The following is a 25,571-nucleotide window of genomic DNA, read 5'->3' as shown; positions in this document are numbered from 1 at the left end:
TTCAATAGTTCATGTTGTCATTAGGGTGTCCTTTTTCATCACCAACAGTTCATCAACCTATCCCACACTCTCCTCTTTGTTTGATAAACTCTAGGAAGGTAAGGTAGCCCAGCAAAATAATCACCCAAAGAACAGGTGAATGACCTTCGGCAATTGGCATCCATCAGAAGTTGCTATGATTTAAGTTTTATGTGTTTTCTTTCATGCTGAAAAACCATTAACTTGAATGCAGGAACATAAAAATCTTAGCAAGCATCCATCCGAACAATGGTTCAAATCCATACAGGAATATGTGATTGCAATTGAAGAAAGCTTTTCTATGGCTTCCATGTAAAAACTCAAAAGTTGGGGAAATATGGTAAACAAATAATAAAATTAACATTACTACTATCAAGCAACCCAATTTGTACAGGCCATTAACAATAAACTGTAAAAGAATATAATTTCAGAACAGCTTACAAACAACTGAAAAGGCAAATAAATATACCATTCTACATCGTAGCACAGATTTCCTCTCTTGAGAGCAGAATTTAGAAAGCTATTTTCACATGCATCCATGCTGCTGGGCAATATGTAAAATCAACTAAGAAGAGCAGCAACCACTCTTCTGGTTAACAGGTTGTCCTCGTATCTGCACCATTTGTGGCCTTGCATTATTGGATGCTGGCTGACTTGCCATCCTGTAGTGGAAAAAGGAAAAAGATAAATGGGGATGGCAATCAGAAGCAGTATATGTTTCTGCAGATGTGATGAAAGTAGTGCTAATTGAATCTGTTTCTTTAGCAGTCCCTTTTAACAAGTCCAATAATGAAATACTACTTAATGCCATATTCCTGAATGCTAATCACACTTTGCAAGAACATTAGGATATCTATAGCATTTAATATTAAATTTTTTTATAATGAAACACAATGTTACAGGCAAAGGAAGTACCTGTTCTTAATATCAGCTGCCATTGCCATAAAAGCCTGCTCAACATTAGTAGCAGTTTTTGCACTAGTCTCCATAAATGGAATGCCAAGCTCATCTGCAAATGCCTATTAACAGAACATTATCAATGTGACTGTTTTACTATTCAATAGTTCATAAAAACAATCAGCAGATAGAAGAACCACTTTTACCTTGGCTGTTTCATACGAAACAACTTTGCTAGCAGTAAGGTCACACTTATTTCCAACCAGAAGCTTGTTCACATTCTCACTTGCATAACGATCAATTTCGTTCAACCATTGTTTAACATTGTTGAAGCTCTCTTGGTCGGTTACATCATAAACTATCTGCCAGATGTGGAACAAATGTTACAAAACTTGTCCATAACATGCAAAAAGCATACCAAAAAGAGGACAATGATGAAGAAATAAGGGAATGCACACACATGGAAAGAGAGAGAGAGAGAGAGCTTACTATAATGCCATGTGCTCCACGGTAGTAGCTGCTAGTGATTGTCCTGAACCGTTCTTGTCCTGCAGTATCCCACTGCATGTTTCAGAGGAAAAGAAAGCAGAGGTTGATGTACTTCAGTAGCGGAGATTAGCACAGGAAAACAAAAGATACCACCCCAAAAAACCAAAATGAATGAAAGATGTTATGGTAAAGAACAAAATGAATACACATTAAGACCAAGCCAAAATCTATCCATGATATTAAAAGAATAAAGCCATAATCACAATGACAAATTCTGCATAAAAGCTTACAGGCAAAAACAAACACATGTCAAAAAAAAAAATGCCAACCACATAAAAATATTCAACAAATAAGATAAATATAAAGTATACATCACAACTGATAAAAAAAATAATAAATCCAGGAAAGGAATCAAACTAGAACCAGGCCTGAGACTCAAAAGCAAAGAAATGCCATCTACAAGTTTAATTCAATGAACTGAAAGAAAAGCAAATAACTAAGGGAAAGATTCTCACAATTTGAAGTTTTATAGTTTTCCCATCTTGCTCCACAGTGCGAATTTTCTGTAGAACAGAACAAAAATACAAGACATAAAATTCAAATAAGAATAAACACCTGTTTTAACCTACAGGTCGGAAATTCTCACAAAGTCCACGCCAATTGTGCTTATGTAACTGTCCAGATACGAATCATCCTGCATTTGAGTCAAAAAAGATGTAGTCAGATGGCAGAGACAATTTCAGAGTCAAGCTTCAAAAACTCTACTCTAGCATTTAAGTTTCCATAATTAACACTAAATTCTTCTGCATCCTTCAAAACTTGTAAAATAGATGCAGTGGAGATAGTAGAATTTATGCTAAATTCATATAAGCAATTTGATTAGGGACTACCATTGCCAATTTTCAAACAATGGTTAAGCATCATAAATTAGAAGGAAAACAGAGCAACAAAAGTAATTGTTACAGAGGAGGCTTACAGCAAATCTCAGAAGAAGACATGATTTGCCAACTCCAGAGTCTCCAATTAGCAAAAGCTTGAACAAATAGTCACTGCTCAAAAATTAAAACCTTTAACATGTAAGCGAAACATCTCAAAATAATATCTATAAGAAAACCTAAAAAATCTTTGTTTGTCTAACAAAATTAATCAATCTGTTCTACAGTAAAAATCCGAACATAGTTACACTAACTTTCCCTCCAACATTCAAAGATCACATTAGGCACAAACTAAGCCTTAACTGCATTTCTACATTGTATGACAAAAAGCAGAAGCCTGTTACCATGACGCATAGGATTATAACACAATGAAATCTAGTTTAGATTATAACACAATAAAATCTAGTTTAGATTATCCGTCAGAAATAAGGTTATCATTTCATAGTAACAAGACAAAAACATATAAAAAGCAAACATAGAAAAATCCGAAACCTGAGCTCAACATTTCTTCGCCTCAAATTCTTGATCAGAATTCAACACCCACAATTCAGCTTAATATTTTTTTAAGTAAAATAGATTATATTACGATGAAGCAATAGTATTTTTATCACAAAGACAAAGCTGTAGAATTTGCCGAAAGTCACAGACACCCACTTCCTTTAATAGCATAAATGTTACAGATCTAAACAAATGACTAAACCATAATTCAGCTTCGCTACCCAAAAGGACATCAGAAATAGAAATTAAACTGAAATTAACCAATAAAACCCATAATTAAATAGCTAAAAAAAAGAGAACTGATCCATATAGAAAGAAGCTTTTGTAACAGAACCCATCATGGCAAACAACAAAAGCATCACGGATCTTGAGCAAATAGCAAAAAGTAATTGGAGGGAAACAACCATAATAGAAAACAAATACAAACGAAAGAAAGAAAAAAAGAAAAAAAAAGGGGGGGGGGGAAGGGGGTGATCGGGGAGCTCACTATTCAGGAGTCATCACTGTTGGTTCGACCAAGCAGCGGGCTGGACCGTTGGTGGAGAGATGGTACCGGGTTCTGACAGAAAGGCAGATAAAGTTTAGAGCCCTGTTTCTGTTGTTGTTGTAGAGTGAAGGAGAGAGAAAGAGACAAAAGGAAGAGGACGACAAAAAGGAAAGATAGAATTTTTATTTAGTTTGGAACTAAAGACAAGACAGAGAAAAAGAATGTTAACGACACCACCGAAAAGTTTGCATTTTATAGTGGCATCCTGAAATTCCCAAGTCAAATCCCGACCCTAACTCCTTTTTGTTTTCCTTTTATACAATTTCTCCTCTAAATACTTCCAATATTCTTTTCTTCCTTTTATAGAAAAGAATTATTTTTTTCTGTTTTTAATACCTTAATCTATTTATTTATTTGTTAATACTAGGTTTGATTTCTACCGTTATATGTAGAGATGTCAATGAGTACTGATTATCAGATATCATGCATTATCCAATGAATAATGTTATCAGATATCAAGCATTATCTAATTTTTTAGATTAAAATAATTTATAATCGAATTTAAATAATCATCTTAAAATATTCCTTATTTGACCATTGTTATAAGTAATGATTTTTAATAATAAATTTTAATTTTATACATATTATTTTTATTTATAAATTTTTTATTTTTTATTTAATATTTATTAAAATGTATTAATTGTTCTAATTATGATTTTAAATTTAAATTTTTATAAATTAATTTTAATTATTAATTTACATGTATTTAATGAGTATTGTCTAGGATATCCGATTACAGTTTTGAATAATAATTAAAAAACTGAATCAAATATTTATAAAATTTGAGAATCCTATCAAATAATAAGATTCGAATTCGGATACCTCACAAATAACGAATATCCTACCCTATGACATCGCTAATCATATGTTAATTTTTAAGTAGCAATCTTGTTGTTATTGTTATTAAGTTATTTTGAAGAGGCTTTTAATTATAAATAAAAAATGTGGCATAAACAAAAATAATTAAAAATATGACATTTTCTTATAGTACTTTTACGCTTAAATTTAACCAAAACGATTAGTTAATGGGTAATAAGTTTGATATAATCCATAATTTAACTTGTTCTCAAATCTTAGCCTAGGCAATAAAAATAATTAAAGTTTTTCTTTTGTAATTTATATGTTTATTTTCCTTTAGTATTTTTAATAAGATGGTTGGGTAACCAATTATTTTAAAGAGTTTAAACTATTAGAACATCATCCATCTTTTATATTTAAATTAAAATTTTAAAAATATAATTTTTATCTTTTTTGATATTTTTTTTCAAATATGAATGTGAATGTAAAGAAATTAAGACGGATGAAACTTTCAATCATAAAAAATAGTACTTGAAATTTAAAGTGTTTTTCGTTTTCAAATATGAATGTGAGTAAAAAAAAAATTAAAATTGACAAAACTTTTATTTTAGTGATAAAGAATAGAGTTTGAAATTTTTAAATTTCGAATTCGACTCTCACAATATGTAATAGTGAGAGCTAGAATTAAGCTTAAGTGGACATAATACATACAACAACTATGAATTTCCTATCTCACTAAACTTTAAGAAAGTAGAACTTGCACTTTCATAGGGATCATAGATAAAAATGGGAACTGAAAATATTAAATTCTGGAATAGGTAATCCTGAAACCATGTATTTCAATTACCATGAACATGAATTTTCTCTAGGGATGAAGGCGAGTTGGATAATTTTCCTTTCTCTCCCATGTTCCTCAAGGAAAGTAGGCGTAGGGGAGTTGATGCTGCCTTTGTCTTCATATCATTGATCTTTTGAGGACAACAAGGAAGGGAAATCATCATTTGAGATTGTAATTCTGCAGCTTCCTTGAAGCTTTTTTATCTTTAGGTTGTTTTGATGTATCGGCGTCCACCGAATCCCCGACTGGCAAAAACCCTGCCTGAGTACCATCACTATCATGATCAATGTCCCCATCGATAGTCAATCCTTCGATTCTTGCTGCTACTGAATCCGCTTTCGTTACCACTTCCACATCTGCATTTCAGGACTCCCCGAAAAGAAAAAAAAAGAAAAGGGTTTAACAATCATCTAACAAATCTCTTCAATGGCTAACTGTTATGTATATATTCGTATCTCTTATCAATTCTGAGATGTTAAGAATTTCGGAACTTTGTAGATATGCAAAACAGAAATGCTGTCCCCTGTGACACCAAGATAACAATTCTGGGAAACTTTTCGTACAAGATGAAGGCTCCACTAAGGAAATCGGCTGTGTTGATGATTTGTTTTTGATAAAAGGATAGTCGAAAACAACCAAATTATGGCATTTTTAAGTGAATCATTCTGTACTATTTGTCTTAGTCACATAATTCAACAGGGAGCAATGGAATGGGCAAACAGAATACAACGAACAGGAAAGATTCATCCAGCAATCCAACACTCCTGGAAAGGTCATGAATATATATATATATATATATATGTATGTATATATATATATATATATATGTATGTATATATATATATGTATGCAAAGAATCAAAGGANATATATGTATGTATATATATATATATATATATGTATGTATATATATATATGTATGCAAAGAATCAAAGGATGTTGGTGCGAAATACCAACTTTACCTGCATTGGAAAAGAACCAAAGAATGAGGGCACAAACAAGGAGCACCAAAGGAATTATATGGACGGCATTCTCAGCAAACCTAGCCCGTGACTTTTCTTTCTTCGCCATCTCTATGATGGGGTCATACATTGGCACCTCATTATTGCCTTCCACCGATGATGACATTCGCAGCCCTGTCCCCGCCTTGGGCGACGAGTAATAGTCATCTGAAACTCGGCTCCAGCTTGCTGATCTATACATCTTTTTCTGCTTCGTACCAAAAAGCATGAAATTTAAGAATGGGTTAGAGAAAAAAAAAAGGAAAAGAAAAGAAACAAGAATGTCTATGTCACTTTAAGAGTGTTTATTTAATTTTCCGAAAAAAGTTGGCCCTTTTTTTCCTATGGAAAATCAGATTAATTCTTAGATTGGGTGAAATTGGCAAGTGTTATTAATTCTAGAGAGGATCTCCCTCTTTGTCCTGAATGTGAACTTTGTCATTATGATCGGATTTAAGACCGAGTATTTTGGCTTCTGCCTCGTTTAGACTTTGTCAGATTCTTTACTCTTTTCACTTTAATTTCTCTTAATCTTTTGCAATATACATATAAATTTTATATTTAATGCTTATTTCTCAACTGTAATATACTGCATTTGTTTAATTGAATGAACATCAGCTAAAATCAATGTCAAATTTTTACTAAATAATCCTCTCAATCATAAAATATAATTCAAAATTAAAATTATTTATAAAAATATTAAATTTGATTCATTTATTAATATATAATCTCGTTGTTTCAAAAACACAAATTCAAATCTTCATTTCCTAAAAAATAATATTGAAACTTATCTAATTCTTCATCTTAAATTTCAGTTTCTCTTCGGCCGCTAAGTCAGTGCTCCATCCAATATTGATTGAGAAGACCCTAGTATTGAAAGATTGCATAAGTAATGAAACATAGGCATATGTTTTGGCTTGAATTGCAGTAATTTTGGTCATCACCAATTTGTTTGATGACAGCATCAACTGTTATGTTCATTAGTAGCAGCTTGTCTCAACCTAGAGTAATCAATAACAGGCACAGTGGCCGTCTGAGAATCAAGATTATTATGACCATGTTGAAGATGAAGCTGGCACGTGCGCCAGTCCCCTCCCCTGTGCCTTATTCCTTACGGTATACGATCGCCTGGTAGCAAAAATAACTTGCTAGGAAAACTGTGCGCTACGGAGAGAAACCAACAGTTTTAATTGGAGTGTAACGTCTTTTTCATATAGGAAAATTTGGAGCCACTTAGATCATATCATCAAAATAAAGATAAAAAACAATGATATTGGCATGGTTGGCTTATTTTCCTTAAGTCATATTAAAACATACTTATAGGTATGCTGAATTTAAAATAATTGTTTAATACATTCTTTCCTATTTATTCTATTTCCGAAAATTCATTGGGAATAATAGTTAATGATTTTCTACAAAACACTTTATGAAATTCATTTGTATTACATTTGAAAATTTCAAATAAGTTTTTTCAATTCTATTTTCATTATTAGTGTTTCAATTTTCATCAGAATTAACAGAACTTGAATGAATTTCATGAAATTACTAGCTATGTGAAAATTCAACGAATAATTTTTCAAATATGAAAATCTATTTGATATTATACTGTATTAAAATCTCTTCTTTGGGGGACATTCTTTCCGTCAAGATTGATTCACATGTTCATAGTGAAAACTTTTGAAATTGCTTGTTTTTTTTAAAAAAAAAAAGAAGGAAAAAGAAAAAGCAAAGAAAATTTTGACGGCATGTAGGGAACGTCGGGTCGTGTGCACAATGCATAATGGAAGCGCTGAAATTTGTAGCTATTGAACTATGCTCTTGGAAATGGATCCAGGTAGTAGTGTTACTAAATCCTATATGTTTCTGATGGCCACTTTCATCGATACAACTGTCAAATCAACATTAGTTGAACTTCGACTGTCCAAAGTTTGTGTTTTGCTCGGATTGTACTGTAATTCCTACTAATTTAGTACTAGATAAATCATAAATATATAGTACTGTTCATCATCATTACAGTATCCAAGCAAATTGATTATCCCACTTGTTTTATATTAAGTAGTCGTAAGCAGAAACAAAGTGGAGGTGAAGTATGCAGTTAAGACTGATTATTCAGCGCAGATGTTTGCGAAAGAAGAAAGAGTCGAATCCGCCCAACTTCTAGAATTTCTTTGAGTTTCCTCCACAGCTCCTATTTCATCTGAAGGAGAAACAGGGGATCAGAAAACAAGGAGGAACAAAAGGAAAGAGAGTACTAGGGAAAAGAAAGAAGTGGGCGTAAAGCAAGGAAGCCTGATTAGCACATCCAAATGTAAGTGCGTGGAAATTAATAGTTTTGAAACTCTCAACTAAAGTTAAAATAGGAAAGCGCATCTGCTACTTTTGTTCTCTTCTCTGGATATTAATATTATCAGAATTCAGATACTAAAATTTTCCAATGTCCATGAGAACCACATAACTTAAACCTGAGGCCATACTAACCTTTTCGTTAAGAACATGCTACTTTTTAGATTCAGAAGCAAACCCCTTAGTTTTCAAGCTTAAGTGTGCCAATGAAGCTCTTCCCATCTCCAATATCAGTTGTTGCAATGAAATCTAGGAAATCCCTGAAGCTACTTTCTTTGTATCCCTTAGGACGCTTCTCATCCACAAGCTCTTTGGCAGTTCCCATTTTGTCATCCATGCCCAAACTATGCAGGCTAGCAGTGGAGATTCTAGTCCTTTCACAGTTCAGGATAGCCCTGTGCATAACACTCTTGTATAAGCCGTTGCTCAGCACTTCAAAATGGTCACCTACAAGGATGAAGCACTGGGACAATCTTCCACTTGCCATCCTCAGTGTCCAAGATTTCAAGGCCTGATGAGTTCTGGAGGACAATGGTTAAGAAAGTGTAATCCGAATGTGGTGGCAATCCTAGTGCCATTTCTGGTTCAGGGCACGGTGGGTAACAATTTACCGCCATGACCTGCACGCCATCCTCCATTTTTTTGCCTAGCTGGTTTGGAACTATACCAAGGCTCTCTCTGATTGTTCCCATTATTTCCAAGGCCAGTTTCCTAACTTCTGCATAATATTTGCCCATCTTTGCTCTGAAACATGACCATTCAAGCAAACATGTGTCAGAGGGATATCTTGTCTCTCAGAAAGAAAAAAGAAAGTAGCTGAAAAATGTTCTGAGCATGCTGATAATATAAAACAACTGCAAAATATATAGACACGAAAGTGGCTATTTCCGCTGTGGACTCTACCTCAATCCTTTCTCTTATTTTGTTTTCTGTGCTCCCCAAACCAAATATCAGGAGGAGGACATTTTTTGCCCCCAGAATATAGTGATAATTTCCAACATGACAGTTAGGATTTTCAAAATGGACTTACATTTCAATAATTTATTGGACTTTAAAAACTACTAAAGGGCACCTGACTTTCTAGTGGCTATAAAAGGGTTTTCTTTAGTTTCTAAAGGGGATGCTTGAAGGAAGCCCCCACGGAGACAAGCATCACCAAGCTCTTTGATGGCGGCTGAGCGTTCACTGTCATTCTGTCTCAACCGATATCAATGGTCGGCACTTGAGCTTTCTCAGGAACCAAGTCCAAGCTCGAACGATTTGAAGGTGAAACTACATAGCATTTCGGAACGTATGGCAAACCCTTCTCTTGTGCAAAGTTACCAATTGTAAATGAGCTCGAATTTTCGTCAGCAGACATTCTTGTTGAGATAAAAACTAGCTTGAATGTCATTTTGTCTAACTATGTACAGGACAAGTGTCCACTTTGTTTTGTTGTGCTGGTTTGGTAATTCACAGTGCATGTTGCTGCACATTTGTCCTAGGACGTGTAAGCACTGCATGTTTGCTCTAATGATGTGTCAAACACTTGGATATTTTTTGTACAAGTGTTAGTTAAACAGCTCTTGTATATATTAATGCATTTCTCGTCAGTTAATGCAAGGGATCGATATTAACCAAGTTCTACTCTCTGTTTTGTCTATTTGTTTTTACTTTCTTCTTTGCATGCCTGCTGCCTCTTTTCTGCATTAACAAGAACATGGTATCAGAGCTGTGAATTGATCCTTTGAGTCAGTTTAAACACTTACAAATTACCTTAAAAGTCTCATCTACAATAACCAAACTTCTTTATCAAACATGTCAACTTCAACTTCAACCATTACACAGCAGTCACCTCTTTTTTTTTATGGTTCCAATTATGCAGTTTGGGCCATAAAAATGAAGGCATTTCTAAGAGGTGTTAACCTCTGGAATGCTATTGAGTTTGAAACTGAATTGCCAGTGCTGAAGGAGAATGCTTCACAGGCTCAGGTGAAGCAATATGAAGAAGATATTGCAAAGAGATATAGAGCCTTGTCATTCATACATTCAGCAGTGTCTGAATCGGTTTTCAACAGGATTATGGGACGTGAGACTGCAAACGAGGCTTAAAGTAAACTTGAGAAGGAGTTTTTGGGGTCTGCAAGGAGCAAACAGGTGCGTTTGCAAAATCTCAGAAGGAAATATGAGCTTCTGAGAATGAAAGAGAATCAGCCAGTAGGTGAGTTTGTTGAAGATCTGATGAAACTTGTAAATCAGAGCAAACTCATGGGAGACTCCCTCATTGATTTGAAAGTGGTAGAAAAGATTATGTTGAGCCTACCAGAAAGGTTTGAGCCTACAATCACCTATCTAGAGCAAGTTAAGGATATTATAGAGCTCTCAATATCAGACTTGGTTAGCGCTTTGGAAGCTGATGAACAAAGGAAGGCAGCAAGAAGAGATGAAAGAGTTGATCATGCATTGGCAGCTCGTGCAAAAGATAAGGCTCCTGTTGATCCTTCATTTAAAAAGAATTCAAATGAAAATAGAGAGAAAGATAAAGCTGGTACAGCTGCTGGAAGATCCCAAAACAAAAAGGGCAAGTTTCCAGTCTGCCCCTATTGCAAGAAGAGGAACCATTCTGAAGCTTACTGCTGGTTCAGACCTGGAGTCAAATGCAATGCTTGTAAGCAGCTAGGGCATGTAGAAAAAGTCTGCAAGAACAAAGTTGAGGCTGCAGACAAAAAACCACAGGTTACAAAGCAAGTCGAGAAAGCTGAAGCTGCAGGTGTTGTTCATGACTATTGAAAACTCTAACTCAGCAGACAACAACCACTGGCTTCTCGACAGTGCATGCTCCAATCATATGACCTCAAAGGCTGAGTTATTCTCTGAGCTTGATACTGATCACTGCTCTTCAGTTAAGATTGAAAATGGCCTTATACTGGATGCAGTAGGGAAAGGAATAGTTGCAATTCAAACTACTTCAAGCACCAGGTATGTTTTGAATGTGCTTCTAGTTCCTGAAATAAATCAAAATTTATTAAGTGTTGGTCAGTTAGTTGATGAAGATTACATGTTGGTATTCAAAAACAATGCATGCACAGTTTATGAACCCTTTGGTGTCTATATAATGTCTGTTCCTATGGTGAGAAATTGCTTCCCTGTTAAATGGGGAAATTTGTGCTTGTCTACAACACAATCTTTTTCAGAACAAACTTACTTGTGGCACAAAAGGCTAGGCCATTGCAATTATAAGTCCTTGTTGCAAGTAAGTGCCTTTGGTTTGTTGTTGAATCTTCCTAAACTGCATGGAGATGGTCCTATATGCAGCTCCTGTCAATATGGTAAGCTGACTAGAAGGTCTTTTCCTAAAGCAAGTTTGAATAGGGCAAAGCACAGATTGGAGTTAGTTCATTCAGATGTTGCTAGACCTATGAGTGAGCCCTCTTTAAATGGAAGCAAATATTTTGTTATCTTTATTGATGATATGTCCATAATGACTTGGATTTACTTCATACAGCATAAGTCAGAAGTGTTCTCAATATTTCAAAAATTCAAAGCAAAAGTTGAGAATGAATCTGGCTGCAGAATTAAGAAACTAAGGACAGACAATGGAGGTGAGTACACTTCTTCAGAATTCACAAGCTATCTGGAGAATGAGGGCATTCATCACCAACTGACAGCTCCATATTGTCCTGAGCAGAATGGTGTTAGTGAGAGGAAGAACAGAACAATTATTGAGATGTCCAGGTGTCTCCTGTTTGAGAATAAGCTTCCTAAAAGCTTCTGGGCTAAAGCAGCTAACACTGCAGTTTACCTGCGAAATATTCTGATCACTCAAGCTGTTAATAATGAAACTCCTTATGAAGCTTGGTACAACACCAGACCATCTGTGGATCACTTGAGGATCTTTGGATCCATTTGTTATCTCCATGTTCCTGAAGAACTAAGAGACAAGCTGCAACCCAAGGCAAAGTTGGGAGTTTTTATAGGGTACAGTCAGCAGTCAAAAGCTTACAGGATTTATCAAATTGAATCTGGCAAAGTCTTTGGTAGCAGACATGTAACATTTAATGAAGGTGCATACTGGAACTGGGAAAATAATCAAGTGCAGCATACTAAATTTCTAGATGAAGATGTTAATCTTCAACCTGCCAGCAGTGATGAGATACTTGATGTAGAACAGATTGTAGATGAACCTCCTGTGAGAGGTACTTGACCATTATAAGAGATTTATGAAAGCTGCAATGTAGTTGTATTTGAACCTGCTACACCTGAAGAAGCTGTTTTGTCACTAGAATGGAAAGAAGCTATGAAGAAAGAGATGAAGATGATAAATCTCAACAAGACATGGAGCTTGGTAGATAGACCTAAGCATCATCATGTTCTTGGAGTGAAATGGGTGTTTAGAATGAAGCTGAACTCAGATGGCTCTCTGAATAAGCATAAAGCATGGCTTGTTGTTAAAGGCTTTGCTCAATTGCTTAGAGTAGACTATCATAAAACATTTGCACCAGTTGCAAGAATGGATACCATTCGACTGCTGCTAGCATTGTCAGCTAAGTTTAAATGGAAAATATTCCATTTGGATATCAAATCTGCTTTCTTAAATGGTGATTTGCAGGAAGAAATTTTCATTGAGCAGCCTTATGGTTTTGAAAGTGAGCCTAACCGAGACAAAGTGTATAAACTTCATAAGGCACTCTATGGCTTGAAGTAGGCACCACGTGCCTGGTACTGCAAATTTGATGACTATTTGAAGGGTCAAGGTTTTCAAAAGAGCAGTAATGAAGCTACTTTATATATACAGAAAGCTGATGATCAAAATCCTTTGATTATTTCATTGTATGTTGATGACATGTTAGTTACAAGAGGAGATGATCAAAGAATTTCAAAACTCAAGCTTGAAATGCAAAGCAGATTTAGAATGACAAATCTTGGACAGATGAGTTATTTTCTGGGGTTACAAATCCTTCAAGGCAATTCTGGAATTTTCATATGCCAATCAAATTACATTGGTGAGGTTCTGGACAAGTTTAAAATGACAGATTGCAAGACAGTAGCCACTCCACTTATTCCTCATGAGAAGCTGTCAGTTGATAAAGGATCTGCACTCGAAAATCCTTCAGCCTTTAGAAGCTTGATAGGATCATTGCTTTATATTTGTGCATCAAGACCTGACTTGATGTTTGCTGCAAGTTATTTGTCTAGGTTCATGCAGGTTCCAACAACTGAGCATTTTTCAGCAGCAAAAAGAGTGCTTAGATATTTAAAAGGCACTGCAAATATTGGTCTTCAATTCACTTATGCAGATGAAAGTTCAGTTGAGTTTGTTGGATTCTCGGATAGTGACTGGGCAGGCTGTGTGGATGATTGTAAAAGCACTTCTGGATATGTATTTACATTAGGAAATGGTGTTTTTTGTTGGAATTCAAAGAAGCAAGAAACCACTGCTCAATCATCTGCAGAAGCAAAGTACATAGCAGCAGCTACAGTTGCAAATCAAGCCATTTGGGTGAAGAAGATCTTAACTGATCTTGGATTTCTTCATGTGCCTCCAACCAAGCTGTATGTGGACAACAAATCTGCCATTGCCATGGTGAAAAATCCTGTTTTTCATAGCAGAACAAAACATATCAAGATCAAATACCATGCCTTGAGAGAAGCTGAAAAGGATGAAGATATATCTGTTCAGCATTGTAGCTCCAGTGATCAGCTTGCAGATATTCGAACCAAACCTCTTCACTTGTCCAGGTTTGAAGAGCTAAGAAGCAAATTAAATATTCAGCAAGCTAGTATTTAGGAGGAGTGTTGAGATAAAAACTAGCTTGAATGTCATTTTGTCTAACTATGTACAGGACAAGTGTCCACTTTGTTTTGTTGTGATGGTTTGGTAATTCACAGTGCATGCTATTGCACATTTGTCCTAGGACGTGTAAACACTGCATGTTTGCTCTAATGCTGTGTCAAACACTTGTATATTTTTTGTACAAGTGTTAGTTAAATAGATCTTGTATATATTTATGCATTTCTCCTCAGTTAATGCAAGGGATCCATATTAACCAAGTTCTGTTCTCTGTTTTGTCTATTGCTTTTACTTTCTCCTTTGCATGCCTGCTGTCTCTTTTCTGCATTAACAAGAACAATTCTGGCGGTCAAAGAAAAACTCCCTGAAAAACAAAAGACAAGAAAATGAAGAAAGATTAAGTTTGTATATATGCTACAGAATCTTGCAAATCTTTTATATAGGAGAAATGGAAGGTCACATGTGAGGGCATACACTTACTGTGGAAGTATAATGCTTTGAATGCAGACCATGACAAGCGAATGTAAGCAGAAGATTCAAGGACTACATCCCTAAAGATAACTTTATGAGGAAGTGTGTAAAATATTTCGGTAAGCTCTCTGGATTTGAACAGTGGACAGGGAGCAAGTTGTTGCAGGGGGCACATTCTTGATGTTTACCAACCTCGGGATTCCATATCTATGTATCTGTTCTCAACGTTTATCCCGGTTAATGAAGCTAGAAAATACATCAGCACTTTACTGCACAAACGACGCTAGCTTGCATATACAGACTTTTGGCGGCTTTCGCTTGAATATTGCGCGTAAGGCCGCGTATGTTGCAATGAATCGGTTCTATTTTTTACTCCTTCAAGCAGAGCTCAGTGATGCTTCTCATTTTGCAGCAGGGAGTCAGGGCCATTAACATTGTAATTGAGCCAATGGGTTCCGGCCAGTGACTTTAGACAGGACTAGGACCCCTTGCTTGGAGAGTTATTACAAGGACCCATATCAAAATTCTGGCTTTGCAATTCTAGATGTTTATTAATACTATGACCCATTTTCTAAAGAAACACCATTTAAATTCAATTATTGTTATCTTTTATGTTCAAGGTAGATGAGATTCAAATGAAACTCGCATATATATATAAGGATATACTCACTTGAATAAGATTGAGTTTGGATATCATTGCACTAAAGCCTCAATTCGTCCCAACAGGAGATTATGGTCACATAACAAACCACCCCTTTCAATGTGTGTACACTGGACACACTCAAAAGGTCATAGGATCACATACTTATATCTGGAAACTTCTACTATAGTTATTAAGTACATTCACAACATATTTGGTTCACAGAAAGAAACAGAATGAGAATAGAATAGTTATTTTAAAAGAATAGAATAGAAAAAGAATACTTATTATATAGATTAGTTCATGAAAATGGAATATGATAGAAATTTATAATATTATTTATTATATTGTTTGGTTGGAATGAATAATTTTAAAAATAATTAAAGAATAATATGTAAATGATAAAAATACTCTTTATTAAAATTTAAAGATTTTTTAATTAAAAAACAAAAATACTATGATGAGAAAAAATATTCTTTATTAAAATTAAAAAATTTATTTTTTAAATAATTTTANGATAAAAATATTCTAAGTAATAAAATCAAAATACCTTTTACTATAATTAAATAATATTTTCACCAAAATACAAACATAATTTTATTATAATTTAATAATATTTTGTATTAAAAGATAATTAAACCTTTTATTATAATTAGATAATATTTAATATTAAAAGATAAAATATATTCTTCATTAAATTTAAATAATACTAAATAATATTCTTTATTACATTTATTATATTCAAATAATAATGTTGAATAATATTCTTTATCATATTTATTATAGTTAAATAATATTAATACATTAAATAATATTTAAATATTTTCATTTCCTTCTTTTTAAAAATGAAGTAAAATATTTTGTATCTTCTATCCTTTAGAGAGAGAAGGAGTGAGGAAGAGAGAAAAAAATAAGTTTAGTATTATTTTATTACGTAAATTTTTAAATGTAAAATGGTATATTTGTTTAATCAATTTTCTTTCTTATTCTCAATTATTTGGAATAACCATTACCAAGAGGGCTTTAGTAATAGTTTTTCAAGTCTCTCTTGGAATGGTTATTACAAAAAATAACTATTCCATTGAACTAAATATAATTTTATTTTAAGAATGAAAATAAAGAAGAAATAGTTATTTCATTCCTTCTAACTAAGCACGTCCTTAATTTTAATGTTACACATAAGAAAAAAAAATTTAGCCTTTGTACCTAAAGTTTGAACTTTTGTGTTTTTTTTTTTTATGTCCAGCTGAGGTCATTATCAAAATTGATGGGATAAATCATTGTTTTGGTTTTTATAAAGTTTTAATTTTTTTTTTATAATGTTTCATTTAATTATTACCAAGAGTTTCTACGTATAATTTTTAATTGAGTCACCAGGCTGAGCCCATTAAGGACCCAAGCTTTGCATGTTGGATTCAAGCCCGACTTCCCTTATCAAAGCCGCTACACCATCTCACAGTCTCATGATTTCTCCAATCAGGCCACCTATTGCACCAAGGCTGGAAGTCCAAGATTCCCTCACGTTTCCAAACTATTCCAGCTAAAGGGCGAAAGCTGCTGTCCAGGCTCGGGCCAGGAAGAGAAGGGCATATATTTAAAGGAGCTTTCGATCTCGTTTCTTTTACGTGAAGAAATCTCCTTTTAAAGCCATTGGAGAAAACGGCATCTATATCAAGGTTAATTAGTTTTTGACTTGTCAAAAGCTTAGAGCTGACCAAAGCTAAGTAAAAAATATGCCCTCCTCTATCCAATCCTCATGGTCGTGGAGGGGGCAAAAGGAAAAAAACAGGATCGTTTATGCTACATAGAAAAAGACTTTGATGATGGGCTTTAGCCCACAATGTTGGTGAGGAGTGGGTGAGGGTGAAGTTTACTGGTGAGGCAGATAAACCTCTCCCAGCTCCAAAGCCCTTCCCATTGACTTGAGCAAAGACCATGTCCAGTCTTACAAGAAAGATAAGGCAATTGCTTGTATGACCTTAAAATTCTTTTGAGCAACCAAATCAGGAGTAAGATTCCATGCTCCCAACAAAACCAACAGATGGCAACAGAGAAATGTTATTGTTAACCAATGAAGCGAAAGGAATCAGCCAGAGTCATAAAATCCTGAGCTACAAGCCATTTTGAGGTGCAGGGAACAATTTAAACGTGCTTAAATCGAGTAACAGTTTTTTTTTTTATTTGTGGAAGACTACTCTTAAGCTTAAGCAATTCAATTACTTGAGAGCTAGTGGTCTAATTAGACTAACAGCAGAGCAGCCATACCAGGCATCAGATTTAATAGAATTCAAGAGAAAAAATGTTCAGTTGATGGAAATTCACCCTTTATGACCTCCATTTTAATGTAACCCAACAAATTAACCCCTTTGTTTCCAATTACAACAAAAACCAATAGAAAGAACCAAAAGTGTCGGGTTATTTTAGATATCTTACCCCTTCACTCAATGCCATAAATAATAATAACAAATACTACAGTTCAACAAACAAATGTCATTTGCATTTCTGAAGTTAGGTCATCTAATTATAAGCAAACCTCAGGTATATATATATATATATACTTCATCCCCTCAAATATATCAGTTAATCTCTCATTCATGGCCAAGCTAATTCTGCTCTATTTTCTTGCTATTTTCTGCTTTGCATTAACAAGTGACGCTGCGACATACGTAATTGGGGACACTTCGGGCTGGGACATAAGCACTGATCTTGATTCATGGGCTAGTGACAAGAGTTTCAAAGTTGGTGATGTTCTATGTAAGTGTCCTCTTGCCAAATTGAGATTTACAATTTTTGTTTTCCTTCTCTGCCTCCACATAAAGATTTGAGATTTGCTGGTTGAGTTCAGTGACAAATCGCCTTTTGTTTTTGTTTCTTGTAGCGTTCCAATACTCATCATATCACAGTGTATGCGAGGTTAGGAAAGGAAGTTTTGAACGTTGCAACACAACAGATACTCTGAAAACATTTTCAAATGGGAACACAACAGTATCGTTGTCAAAAGCTGGTGCTAGATATTTCGTTTGTGGTAACCAGTTGCATTGTCTAGGAGGGATGAAGCTTCAAGTAAATGTAGAGGATGATCAAGCATCTACGACTGCTGGTGCTCCTGAAGCACAGCCTGGAGCTACTTTTCGGCAGCCTTCTTCCAAGAGCAACAACCCTTCAACAGTTATTCCCACGTCAAGTGGCTTTGTCGTTGGTGGAATTGGATCCCTTGTAATAGCCTTGCTACATTTGATGGCTACAATGCTAATTCTGGCGCAGATTTGAGAATAATCTTCATAGCTAAGAATGATTACTCTATATGATGTCAAGGTTGTTTTGCGTTGTATACTTAGGAGTTTAATATTTTTTTTCCTTTAACTTCAGGCAAATTCATTTTATGTGGATTTTCAATATTGTGATTTTCTATAAACATCGTATTTCCACTTGCACTGATGAATAAAGTTGCTAAAGTCCTCAAGAGGATGCAACATAACAAGGTGATCATTATCCACGGCTAAGATCTAATGACTTAAATGTTGCTATGCTTGAATGATAACTATTTGCTGGCATGCCTGAACTCATAATTCTATTCAAAATTTAAAATATAATGAAGCAAAATCATTCAAGAAAATCAGGTTTCACAATGCAACTAATCCCTAGCTTCTTAGAAATTGTTTTTTGATCCTAATGAGCTTGGTTTCAACATTTGTCATAGTCATTCTCTCATCAGACGACTCTGCAGTACAACAAGAAGCCACTTCCATGATTGATAATATGCATCTCGTCTTATCAGAAGCTGAGTGTTCATTATCAGACCGCAGCAAAGTGGCATCTACAATTCTGTCTAGTGCATGAGGTAATGAAGAGCATATCCAACCCCTAAGGTTCATTTCTCCATTAAACATTTCATCTGTTGGCTTCTTTCTGGTGAATGTTTCCATCAGTAGAATACCAAAGCTATAAACATCAGTTTTTTCGGAAACAGTTCCAGTTGATTCATACTCTATAGATAAAACAGTAATAATGAATTAGGTATAATATATCCAGCATAATACATGATTTTAAGATTATGTTGTACTTGAACATGATGAGAAACATTACCTGGAGCCATATAGCCAACAGTCGCCATGGTCCTGGTTTTTGTTGCAGCAATCCTTTCGCCTAAGCGTTTGGCAATGCTAAAATCACTAACATGTGCAACCATATCATCATCTAGCAGGACGGTGCTAGGTTTTAAATTGCAGTGAATGACACGCATTAAATGGAGATAGCACAATGCTGATGCCACATCTATCATTGTATTAAGCATTGTCAATACATTCTTAAAATAGATGTTATAACTGTGATGAAGCCACCGTTCCAGAGATCCATTGGGCATGTATTGTAGCACCAAGGCTTTAAAATCAGCGTCATTGCACATCATCCAGATTTGGACAACATTCCGATGGCGAATAAAGGAGAGCACTTCAGATTCAACTGCAAAACTCTCCCGCCCACTTTTTAGTCGATTGAAAACCTTAGTTGCTACAATCACTCCATTTGGCAGTATTCCTCTGTGCATGACACTAGATTCCATAACCTGAACTATTGTAAGTGAATCAAACCCATTTGTTGCTAATCGAAGTTCTTGGCGTGAAATACTTTTATATATTTCCCTTTGGTCTAACCATTCAGTGTCCCTTAAAAATTTTTGTTTGATCATCTCAAGCTCTAATTCAACTTCTGTCATAGTCTTCCTCTTAACAGACAACTCTGCAGTGCACAGCCTAGCCACTTTCATGATTGATAGTATACATCTTGTTTTAGCAGGTAAGGCTTCCTGATCAGTCTCAAGCAAAGTTAGATCTGTTATTCTATCTACTGCATGAGGTAATGACTCCTATATCCAGCGCCTCAAGTTCATTTCTCCATCAAACATTTCATCTGTGGGCTTCTTTCTGGTAAATGTTTCCATCAGTAGAATACCGAAGCTATACACATCTGTTTTTTCAGATATAATTCCACTTGATCCATATTCTACATGTAAGATAGCAAAGCATTTTAAAGGATAGCCTTTCAAATTAGATTCGACAGAGAAATTACTTGCAAACATGAAATATATAATGCAAATAGAAATCAAAGTAGAAACATTACCTGGTGCCATATACCCAACAGTGGCCATGGTTTCAGTTTGTACTACATTCACTCTACCCAAGAGTTTGGCAATGCTGAAATCACTCACATGAGCAACCATACCTTCATCTAGCAGGACATTGCTAGGTTTCAAATCACAGTGAACGACATGTTTTCCATGTAAGTAACTCAAAGCTGATGCAACTTCGATCATTATGTCAAGTCTTTGCAAGAGATTCAGAAAATAATTATGAGTGTGAAGCCACTTGTCCAAGGTCCCGTTAGGCATGTATTCTAGCACCAAGGCTTTGAAATCATCATCACAGAGACTGTTCATGAGTTTGACAATATTTGGATGACAAGTAATGGACAGTAACTTAGATTCAACCTGAAAACTCCTTAATGCTCTTTCTAGATGCACATTGAAAATCTTTATTGCGACATTCTTCTCCTCTTTCATTGTTCCCTTGTAAACAGAACCAAAACCCCCAGTGCCAAGTAGGTTACTTTCACTAAATCCATCCGTTGCTAGCGCAATTTCTAGGTATGAAATTGTTCCTTTTTTTGTTGAAAAAGGACTTATCAGCCTTTTCTGGAAGTGTTTCACCGACGCATGGATCAGTAGCAGCATATATATTGACGCAATCATTGGCACAAAAATCTTGACTAGAAGATAAATAGTTCTTCTCCACATTCCTTTGGAGGTACCAGTTTTGCATTGAGGAACTTGCAGTCGTGCTGCACCACAAAGTGCTTTGTTCATCGCATATGATTGGGCTGTGAAATTAGCAAAGGGTCCTCCACTGGGAATTTCTCCCTGGAGTTCATTAGAAGACACACTAAAATATTTAAGATAAAAGAGCTTTGCCAAGGACTTAGGAATTACTCCAGAAAGGTTGTTACGAGAAAGATCCAAGAACTCCAAGCTTATAGAACCACCAAAGGATTCTGGAATAGAGCCTTGTAAGTTATTTTCTGCTAAAGAAAGATACACGAGATTTTTGAGCTCTCCAATGCTGTTAGGAATGTAATCTGATAACTGATTCTTTGCCAAATCAATTTCAGTCACAACCTTCAAATTCTTTATTTCTAATGGAAGAGACCCCTGTAGACAATTTGATGACATGTTTATGGCCAAAATATCCTTAAGGCTCCACAAGCTTGACGGTATCATCGAAGTTAATCTGTTAGAGCCTAGGCTGATATTTCTTAAAGCTGTGAGATTACCTAAGCATTCTGGTACTAATCCAGAAAGTTCATTACCACCTAAGAACAACTCCATCAAGCTGCTCAAGTTACAAACATCATGCAAAATGGTTCCTTGTAATCTATTGCTTTGAAGGTGCAAACCTTGCAGCTTTTGTAGTCTTCCAATTGAATTTGGAATAATACCAGTCAATACATTTTCTCCCAGTTTTAAAGCTATCAAGCTGCTTAAATTGCCAACTTCAGCAGGAATGCTGCCCTTAAGTTTGCAATCAGTAACCAAAAAGTATTCAAGAAAAACGGAGAGATTGCCAATAGACCTGGGGAGGATGGTACCTAGAGGATTGCCTGATAGCACCATCCTTCTCAAATGCCTGTTACCAGTCAATGAAGAAATAAAATTTGATTCTGGACTGGATGCTTCACTTGTTAATTGATTATGGGCTAATTCAAGTTTCTGGAGATTTCTCATATTGCCAATTGTATTAGGAATGAAGCCAGTAAAGGAGTTATCAGCCAAGTTCAAGAAAGTGAGCTTCGATGCATTTGAGATGGAACTAGGAATTGTTCCCTGAAGTTCATTTCCCTGAAGGTGAAGCTCAACAAGATTTGGAAGGAAGAAGCCTTTAAGTGGTGGAAGATTTCCTGAAAGGTAGTTTTCATACAGCAAGACAACTTGTAATGTTGAGATATTGAAGACAGAGGATGGAATAAAACCTCTTAAGACGTTATCATTAACTCTCAACACCTCTAGGCCGGAAAGATTTCCTATCTCTGGTGGTAGTGCACCTGCCACAAAGGGAACCCTTACTTTAACATTTGAATTCTGCAGTTTCTACTCATATTTTTTTAACATTGTTGTATTAACAAGTATGAAGAAGAAGAAATGTAACTATCCGATCAAGCTGTTGCCAGATCAAGCCTACCTAAAAAGACAATCTGAAGGAAATAAATTAATGTGACCTAATAATATTGCCCAACATAGAGAAACCTCATTAAAAGAGGCAATGATTCATTCTGGCCCCATAAAAGATGTCAGGATTTGTCGATCTCATAGGATGAACGTGACATACTAAGTTGTCCTGCTTGATTCCAACCTGTATTTCTATCTCCTAAAGGTATGAGGTATTGAGCCTCGCAAGTTAAATTTAGCATTGATGACCACCTAGTAATGCAGGGGATTTCTTTGTAATGCAATAATATTCAGTCATGACACTTGAGAGTAAGCAAATTACCAAATCCCCCTCTCACCTTGCCCATATTTTATCCCCATGGTCCGCTTTATGCCAGACCTTTGTAATCAACCAGCACAAATACAGATCCAGCGGTAAATTCAAACCTTTTTCAAGATGGAGCCTGTTTTGGAAGGTGGGACCTAAGCACACAGGCTAGTAATGCTGAACTAGAAAAGTATGATATACCTGTCAAGTTGTTTACACTGAAGTTTATTTCCTTGAGTGATGTACAGTTCCCAATACTGCTTGGTATGTGACCTGGATAAATCCAAGCAGTTCAATCAAACACTAACAAGTATGATGACATATCTAGGCAAATATTAAAAACTGAAAATAAAGTTGCACCTGCAAGGTGGTTATTTGAGATGCTCAGATTCTTTACAATGGTTAGGTGGCCAATTTCCCAAGGAATTGTACCTACAAATCATTATCACCAAGATAAATCACCTTATGAACCCTTTGCTTAGTGACCTATAAGCCATTAGAAAAAAAAAATTACAACAAAATGTACTATATATAATCCATTTACTCATTCCATTCAATGTAAACTGCACGTCAATCCTCACATATATGCAAGTGAAACCTTCTTCAATTAGGCCTAGATTGCAGATGCAATGTCAAAATGAAGGTTATTAACATGAAAAATCAGAGAGATCATATTCATGTACAATTGTTATCATTTTGCTGTTGTAATTTTCCAATCCAAATCAAAATGTTGAAAGCCTATATCTTTTTTGCGCCCTACTCAATCTACCCTTCAAATATTGGTCTATATATTCGAAAAATGTAAGATGATTATCATGGTAACCAAAATCAATCATCTAGCAACCAAATATATAATAAGAATTTAAATTAAAGCTCTTGAGTAGTGTTCATGTGATGGCATAGTTAGAGCTTGCTACATTCAAAGGCCCACCTCAATGGGTTTTAGTGAGGACCACAGTTTCAAATTTAATTCTACCTACTCATGGAAATATCTAGCTAAGAGTCCTAGTAGAAGAATTACTGATGTTCAATCCTTACTGGCATACCAGACACGTGTAAGAAATTAAGATGGTGAATGAAACAAATTCTAGTTCCCAAGTATCAAATTCTTGATACCTATCGACGAATAAATGGAAAAAAAATAGTAAAAAATGAAGTAGCCATCTAGCTTTTACCCTTCATACTGAATTTAAGTCTAAGCATTTTGCAAATGTTCTTGATATGGTTTCTCTCATTCTCTAACAAAGTTATATAGACATGCATTAATTGGAAAGCTGAGACTGATAAAAATCCCTCTACAAAGTTGGGAGTTATAGTAAAATGGTGTATACCTTCCAAGTTGTTATGGCTAAGATGCAACTCCTTGAGCATGGTTAAGTTCCCAAGTTCCATTGGTATGGCTCCAGTGAAATTGTTAGAACACAAAAATAGTACTTTTAGCTGTCTACATTTGAATAAACTTCTGGAGATCTGTCCATAGAGTTGGTTCCCAGACAAATAGAGTTCCTGTAACTCTGGAAGGACCATATCTACTGAAAGTCTACCAGATAGTCTATTAAAGCTGAGATCAATTATTTGCAGGGAAGACACATTAAAAAGGTTGGAGGAAATGGAACCTGAGAGCTGATTGTAACTCAGGTCGATGTTCTTCAATGTAGTTGTGTTGCTTAAAGATGATGGAACTGTACCCAGAAAATGGTTACCTTTTAGTACCAAGTTTTCAAGTTCAGGTAGGGACCAGAACCATGGTGGTATCTCTCCAGTTAAGAAGTTGATTCCAAAGTCCACAGTTTTCAAACTACGCAAGTGAGCCACCTCGTCCGGTAAAGAACCATAAAAGCTGTTGTTTTTTATTGATAGCAAAGCGAGGGAAGATAAGTTTCCAATGCATGGAGGGATGGTGCCACTTAGACCCATGGAAGAAAGATTCAATGCTATGACCCTCTGGGGATGGCCACCGCAAGTAATACCAATCCAATTGCAGACAGAAGTAGCTGCAGTCCAATTGTTTGCCAAGATATTTAGAGTTTCGGGATTAATATGGGCTTTCAAGGCCAGAAGCGCAGACTGATCAGTAGTTAATGAGTGAAGACGGGCTACGCACAAAATGAAGAAGTGAACCAACAACACCAAACTATGAAAGCAAGAAATCTCCATGACTCTGGCACTATGAAGATTGAGAAATGGACGCTTACGGGAATGGAAGAGGAGTTTTGAGATAAAACTGAAAAATAACGGCCCTAAAAATAGCAGGATCTTTAGAATTAGAAAGGAAAATGGACGGTTCACTATAACTAGGCTGGCCCTCACGGCTTTACCCTTCTAGTGGAGGGTTAAGGTGTAGATTCTACTCCTTTTCTTCTTGTTGGACCTTGTCTCTAACCGATACCAAAAACAGCAAAGACGTCTATCCATGAAAACTGGGGCTCATTCCTTGTCCTATGGAATTGTGAAAATGTAGAAAGTGTTAATCTTTTGAAACGAAGTAAAAAGGAAAAAAAAACATTTCTACGTCTCCATCAAGGACTCAGCTTTTGTGTGACGATAGTAAAACATGACCACACAGAATTCCCAGCAGACCTCAAAACTCATCAGACGATACTTAGGAAGATGAAAGAAAGAAGTTAGATCTCTGGGGAGTTAGAGATGAAAGGTTGGCTGGTGAGAATGAGAAAGAAAGGCGCAAAGAAAATAGAAATTGTGAAACAAATCACTGTTTCTAATCCTTCAATCAACCACAGACTTCATACGACATTTCAATACCTTTAGGCTAGTAAGAGATATAATAATATATTGAGCAAAAG

At 35.4% G+C, this 25,571-nt stretch overlaps 7 protein-coding genes across 8 annotated transcripts; 2 read left to right on the top strand and 5 right to left on the bottom strand.

Annotated features, from left to right (window-relative positions):
* On the bottom strand, positions 282-3,576 carry LOC18605279 (GTP-binding protein YPTM2). The gene is made up of 8 exons (XM_007038197.2): positions 3,325-3,576; positions 2,381-2,453; positions 2,051-2,098; positions 1,920-1,967; positions 1,405-1,476; positions 1,122-1,277; positions 934-1,037; positions 282-680 (listed from the first exon to the last, which is right to left on the bottom strand). Exons 1-8 carry the CDS (start codon positions 3,336-3,338, stop codon positions 584-586), a joined length of 612 nt encoding a protein of 203 aa, XP_007038259.1. The 5' UTR covers positions 3,339-3,576; the 3' UTR covers positions 282-583.
* On the bottom strand, positions 4,964-6,301 carry LOC18605278. The gene is made up of 2 exons (XM_007038196.2): positions 5,982-6,301; positions 4,964-5,376 (listed from the first exon to the last, which is right to left on the bottom strand). Exons 1-2 carry the CDS (start codon positions 6,247-6,249, stop codon positions 5,180-5,182), a joined length of 465 nt encoding a protein of 154 aa, XP_007038258.1. The 5' UTR covers positions 6,250-6,301; the 3' UTR covers positions 4,964-5,179.
* Positions 8,523-10,672, bottom strand: LOC18605277 (protein SRG1). The gene is given in 4 exon segments (XM_018117100.1): positions 8,523-8,815; positions 8,817-9,156; positions 9,436-9,570; positions 9,573-10,672. Coding segments are annotated over 4 exon segments (930 nt in total). The 5' UTR covers positions 9,757-10,672; the 3' UTR covers positions 8,523-8,544.
* LOC108661177 lies at positions 10,242-11,132 on the top strand. The gene is made up of 2 exons (XM_018117099.1): positions 10,242-10,409; positions 10,500-11,132. The coding sequence occupies exons 1-2, from the start codon at positions 10,242-10,244 to the stop codon at positions 11,130-11,132; spliced, it is 801 nt and encodes a 266-aa protein (XP_017972588.1).
* LOC18605275 (basic blue protein) lies at positions 17,812-18,680 on the top strand. The gene is made up of 2 exons (XM_018116633.1): positions 17,812-17,998; positions 18,123-18,680. Exons 1-2 carry the CDS (start codon positions 17,839-17,841, stop codon positions 18,512-18,514), a joined length of 552 nt encoding a protein of 183 aa, XP_017972122.1. The 5' UTR covers positions 17,812-17,838; the 3' UTR covers positions 18,515-18,680.
* LOC18605271 (probable LRR receptor-like serine/threonine-protein kinase At3g47570) lies at positions 18,799-25,541 on the bottom strand. Of its 2 annotated transcripts, none has more exons than XM_018116630.1 (6): positions 24,099-25,541; positions 23,128-23,199; positions 22,969-23,040; positions 20,363-22,336; positions 19,331-20,245; positions 18,799-19,232 (listed from the first exon to the last, which is right to left on the bottom strand). In XM_018116630.1, exons 1-5 carry the CDS (start codon positions 24,922-24,924, stop codon positions 20,109-20,111), a joined length of 3,081 nt encoding a protein of 1,026 aa, XP_017972119.1. In that variant the 5' UTR covers positions 24,925-25,541; the 3' UTR covers positions 18,799-19,232; positions 19,331-20,108. The 2 variants fall into 2 exon arrangements, with proteins under 2 accessions (XP_017972119.1, XP_017972121.1); XM_018116632.1 differs by having other exon boundaries at positions 18,799-19,153.
* On the bottom strand, positions 18,886-20,009 carry LOC18605274 (probable LRR receptor-like serine/threonine-protein kinase At3g47570). Its single transcript, XM_007038192.2, has 2 exons — positions 19,331-20,009; positions 18,886-19,232 (listed from the first exon to the last, which is right to left on the bottom strand). Exons 1-2 carry the CDS (start codon positions 20,007-20,009, stop codon positions 18,886-18,888), a joined length of 1,026 nt encoding a protein of 341 aa, XP_007038254.2.

This window comes from Theobroma cacao, chromosome 3, assembly GCF_000208745.1.
Source record: "Theobroma cacao cultivar B97-61/B2 chromosome 3, Criollo_cocoa_genome_V2, whole genome shotgun sequence".
In the NCBI taxonomy this organism is placed as follows: domain Eukaryota; kingdom Viridiplantae; phylum Streptophyta; class Magnoliopsida; order Malvales; family Malvaceae; genus Theobroma; species Theobroma cacao.
The sequence above is the reverse complement of the archived record's forward strand: the minus strand, read 5'-3'. Positions and strand labels throughout refer to the sequence as shown.

Coding starts and splice junctions, on each gene's coding strand:
- LOC108661177 (XM_018117099.1), top strand. CDS start 10,242: ATGAAGGCATTTCTAAGAGGTGTTAACCTCTGGAATGCTATTGAGTTT. Junction 10,410..10,499: donor ATTCAGCAGTGTCTGAATCG/GTTTTCAACAGG, acceptor AGGAGCAAACAG/GTGCGTTTGCAAAATCTCAG.
- LOC18605278 (XM_007038196.2), bottom strand. CDS start 6,249: ATGCTTTTTGGTACGAAGCAGAAAAAGATGTATAGATCAGCAAGCTGG. Junction 5,377..5,981: donor TTGGTTCTTTTCCAATGCAG/GTAAAGTTGGTA, acceptor CCTGAAATGCAG/ATGTGGAAGTGGTAACGAAA.
- LOC18605275 (XM_018116633.1), top strand. CDS start 17,839: ATGGCCAAGCTAATTCTGCTCTATTTTCTTGCTATTTTCTGCTTTGCA. Junction 17,999..18,122: donor CAAAGTTGGTGATGTTCTAT/GTAAGTGTCCTC, acceptor TGTTTCTTGTAG/CGTTCCAATACTCATCATAT.
- LOC18605271 (XM_018116630.1), bottom strand. CDS start 24,924: ATGGAGATTTCTTGCTTTCATAGTTTGGTGTTGTTGGTTCACTTCTTC. Junction 23,041..23,127: donor CTCAAATAACCACCTTGCAG/GTGCAACTTTAT, acceptor GGATTTATCCAG/GTCACATACCAAGCAGTATT. Junction 20,246..20,362: donor TGTTGGGTATATGGCACCAG/GTAATGTTTCTA, acceptor TCTTACATGTAG/AATATGGATCAAGTGGAATT.
- LOC18605279 (XM_007038197.2), bottom strand. Junction 2,099..2,380: donor GTCTTCTTCTGAGATTTGCT/GTAAGCCTCCTC, acceptor ACTCAAATGCAG/GATGATTCGTATCTGGACAG. Junction 1,477..1,919: donor AAACTATAAAACTTCAAATT/GTGAGAATCTTT, acceptor TGAAACATGCAG/TGGGATACTGCAGGACAAGA.
- LOC18605274 (XM_007038192.2), bottom strand. CDS start 20,009: ATGAAAGTGGCTAGGCTGTGCACTGCAGAGTTGTCTGTTAAGAGGAAG. Junction 19,233..19,330: donor TGTTGGCTATATGGCTCCAG/GTAATGTTTCTC, acceptor TTTTATCTATAG/AGTATGAATCAACTGGAACT.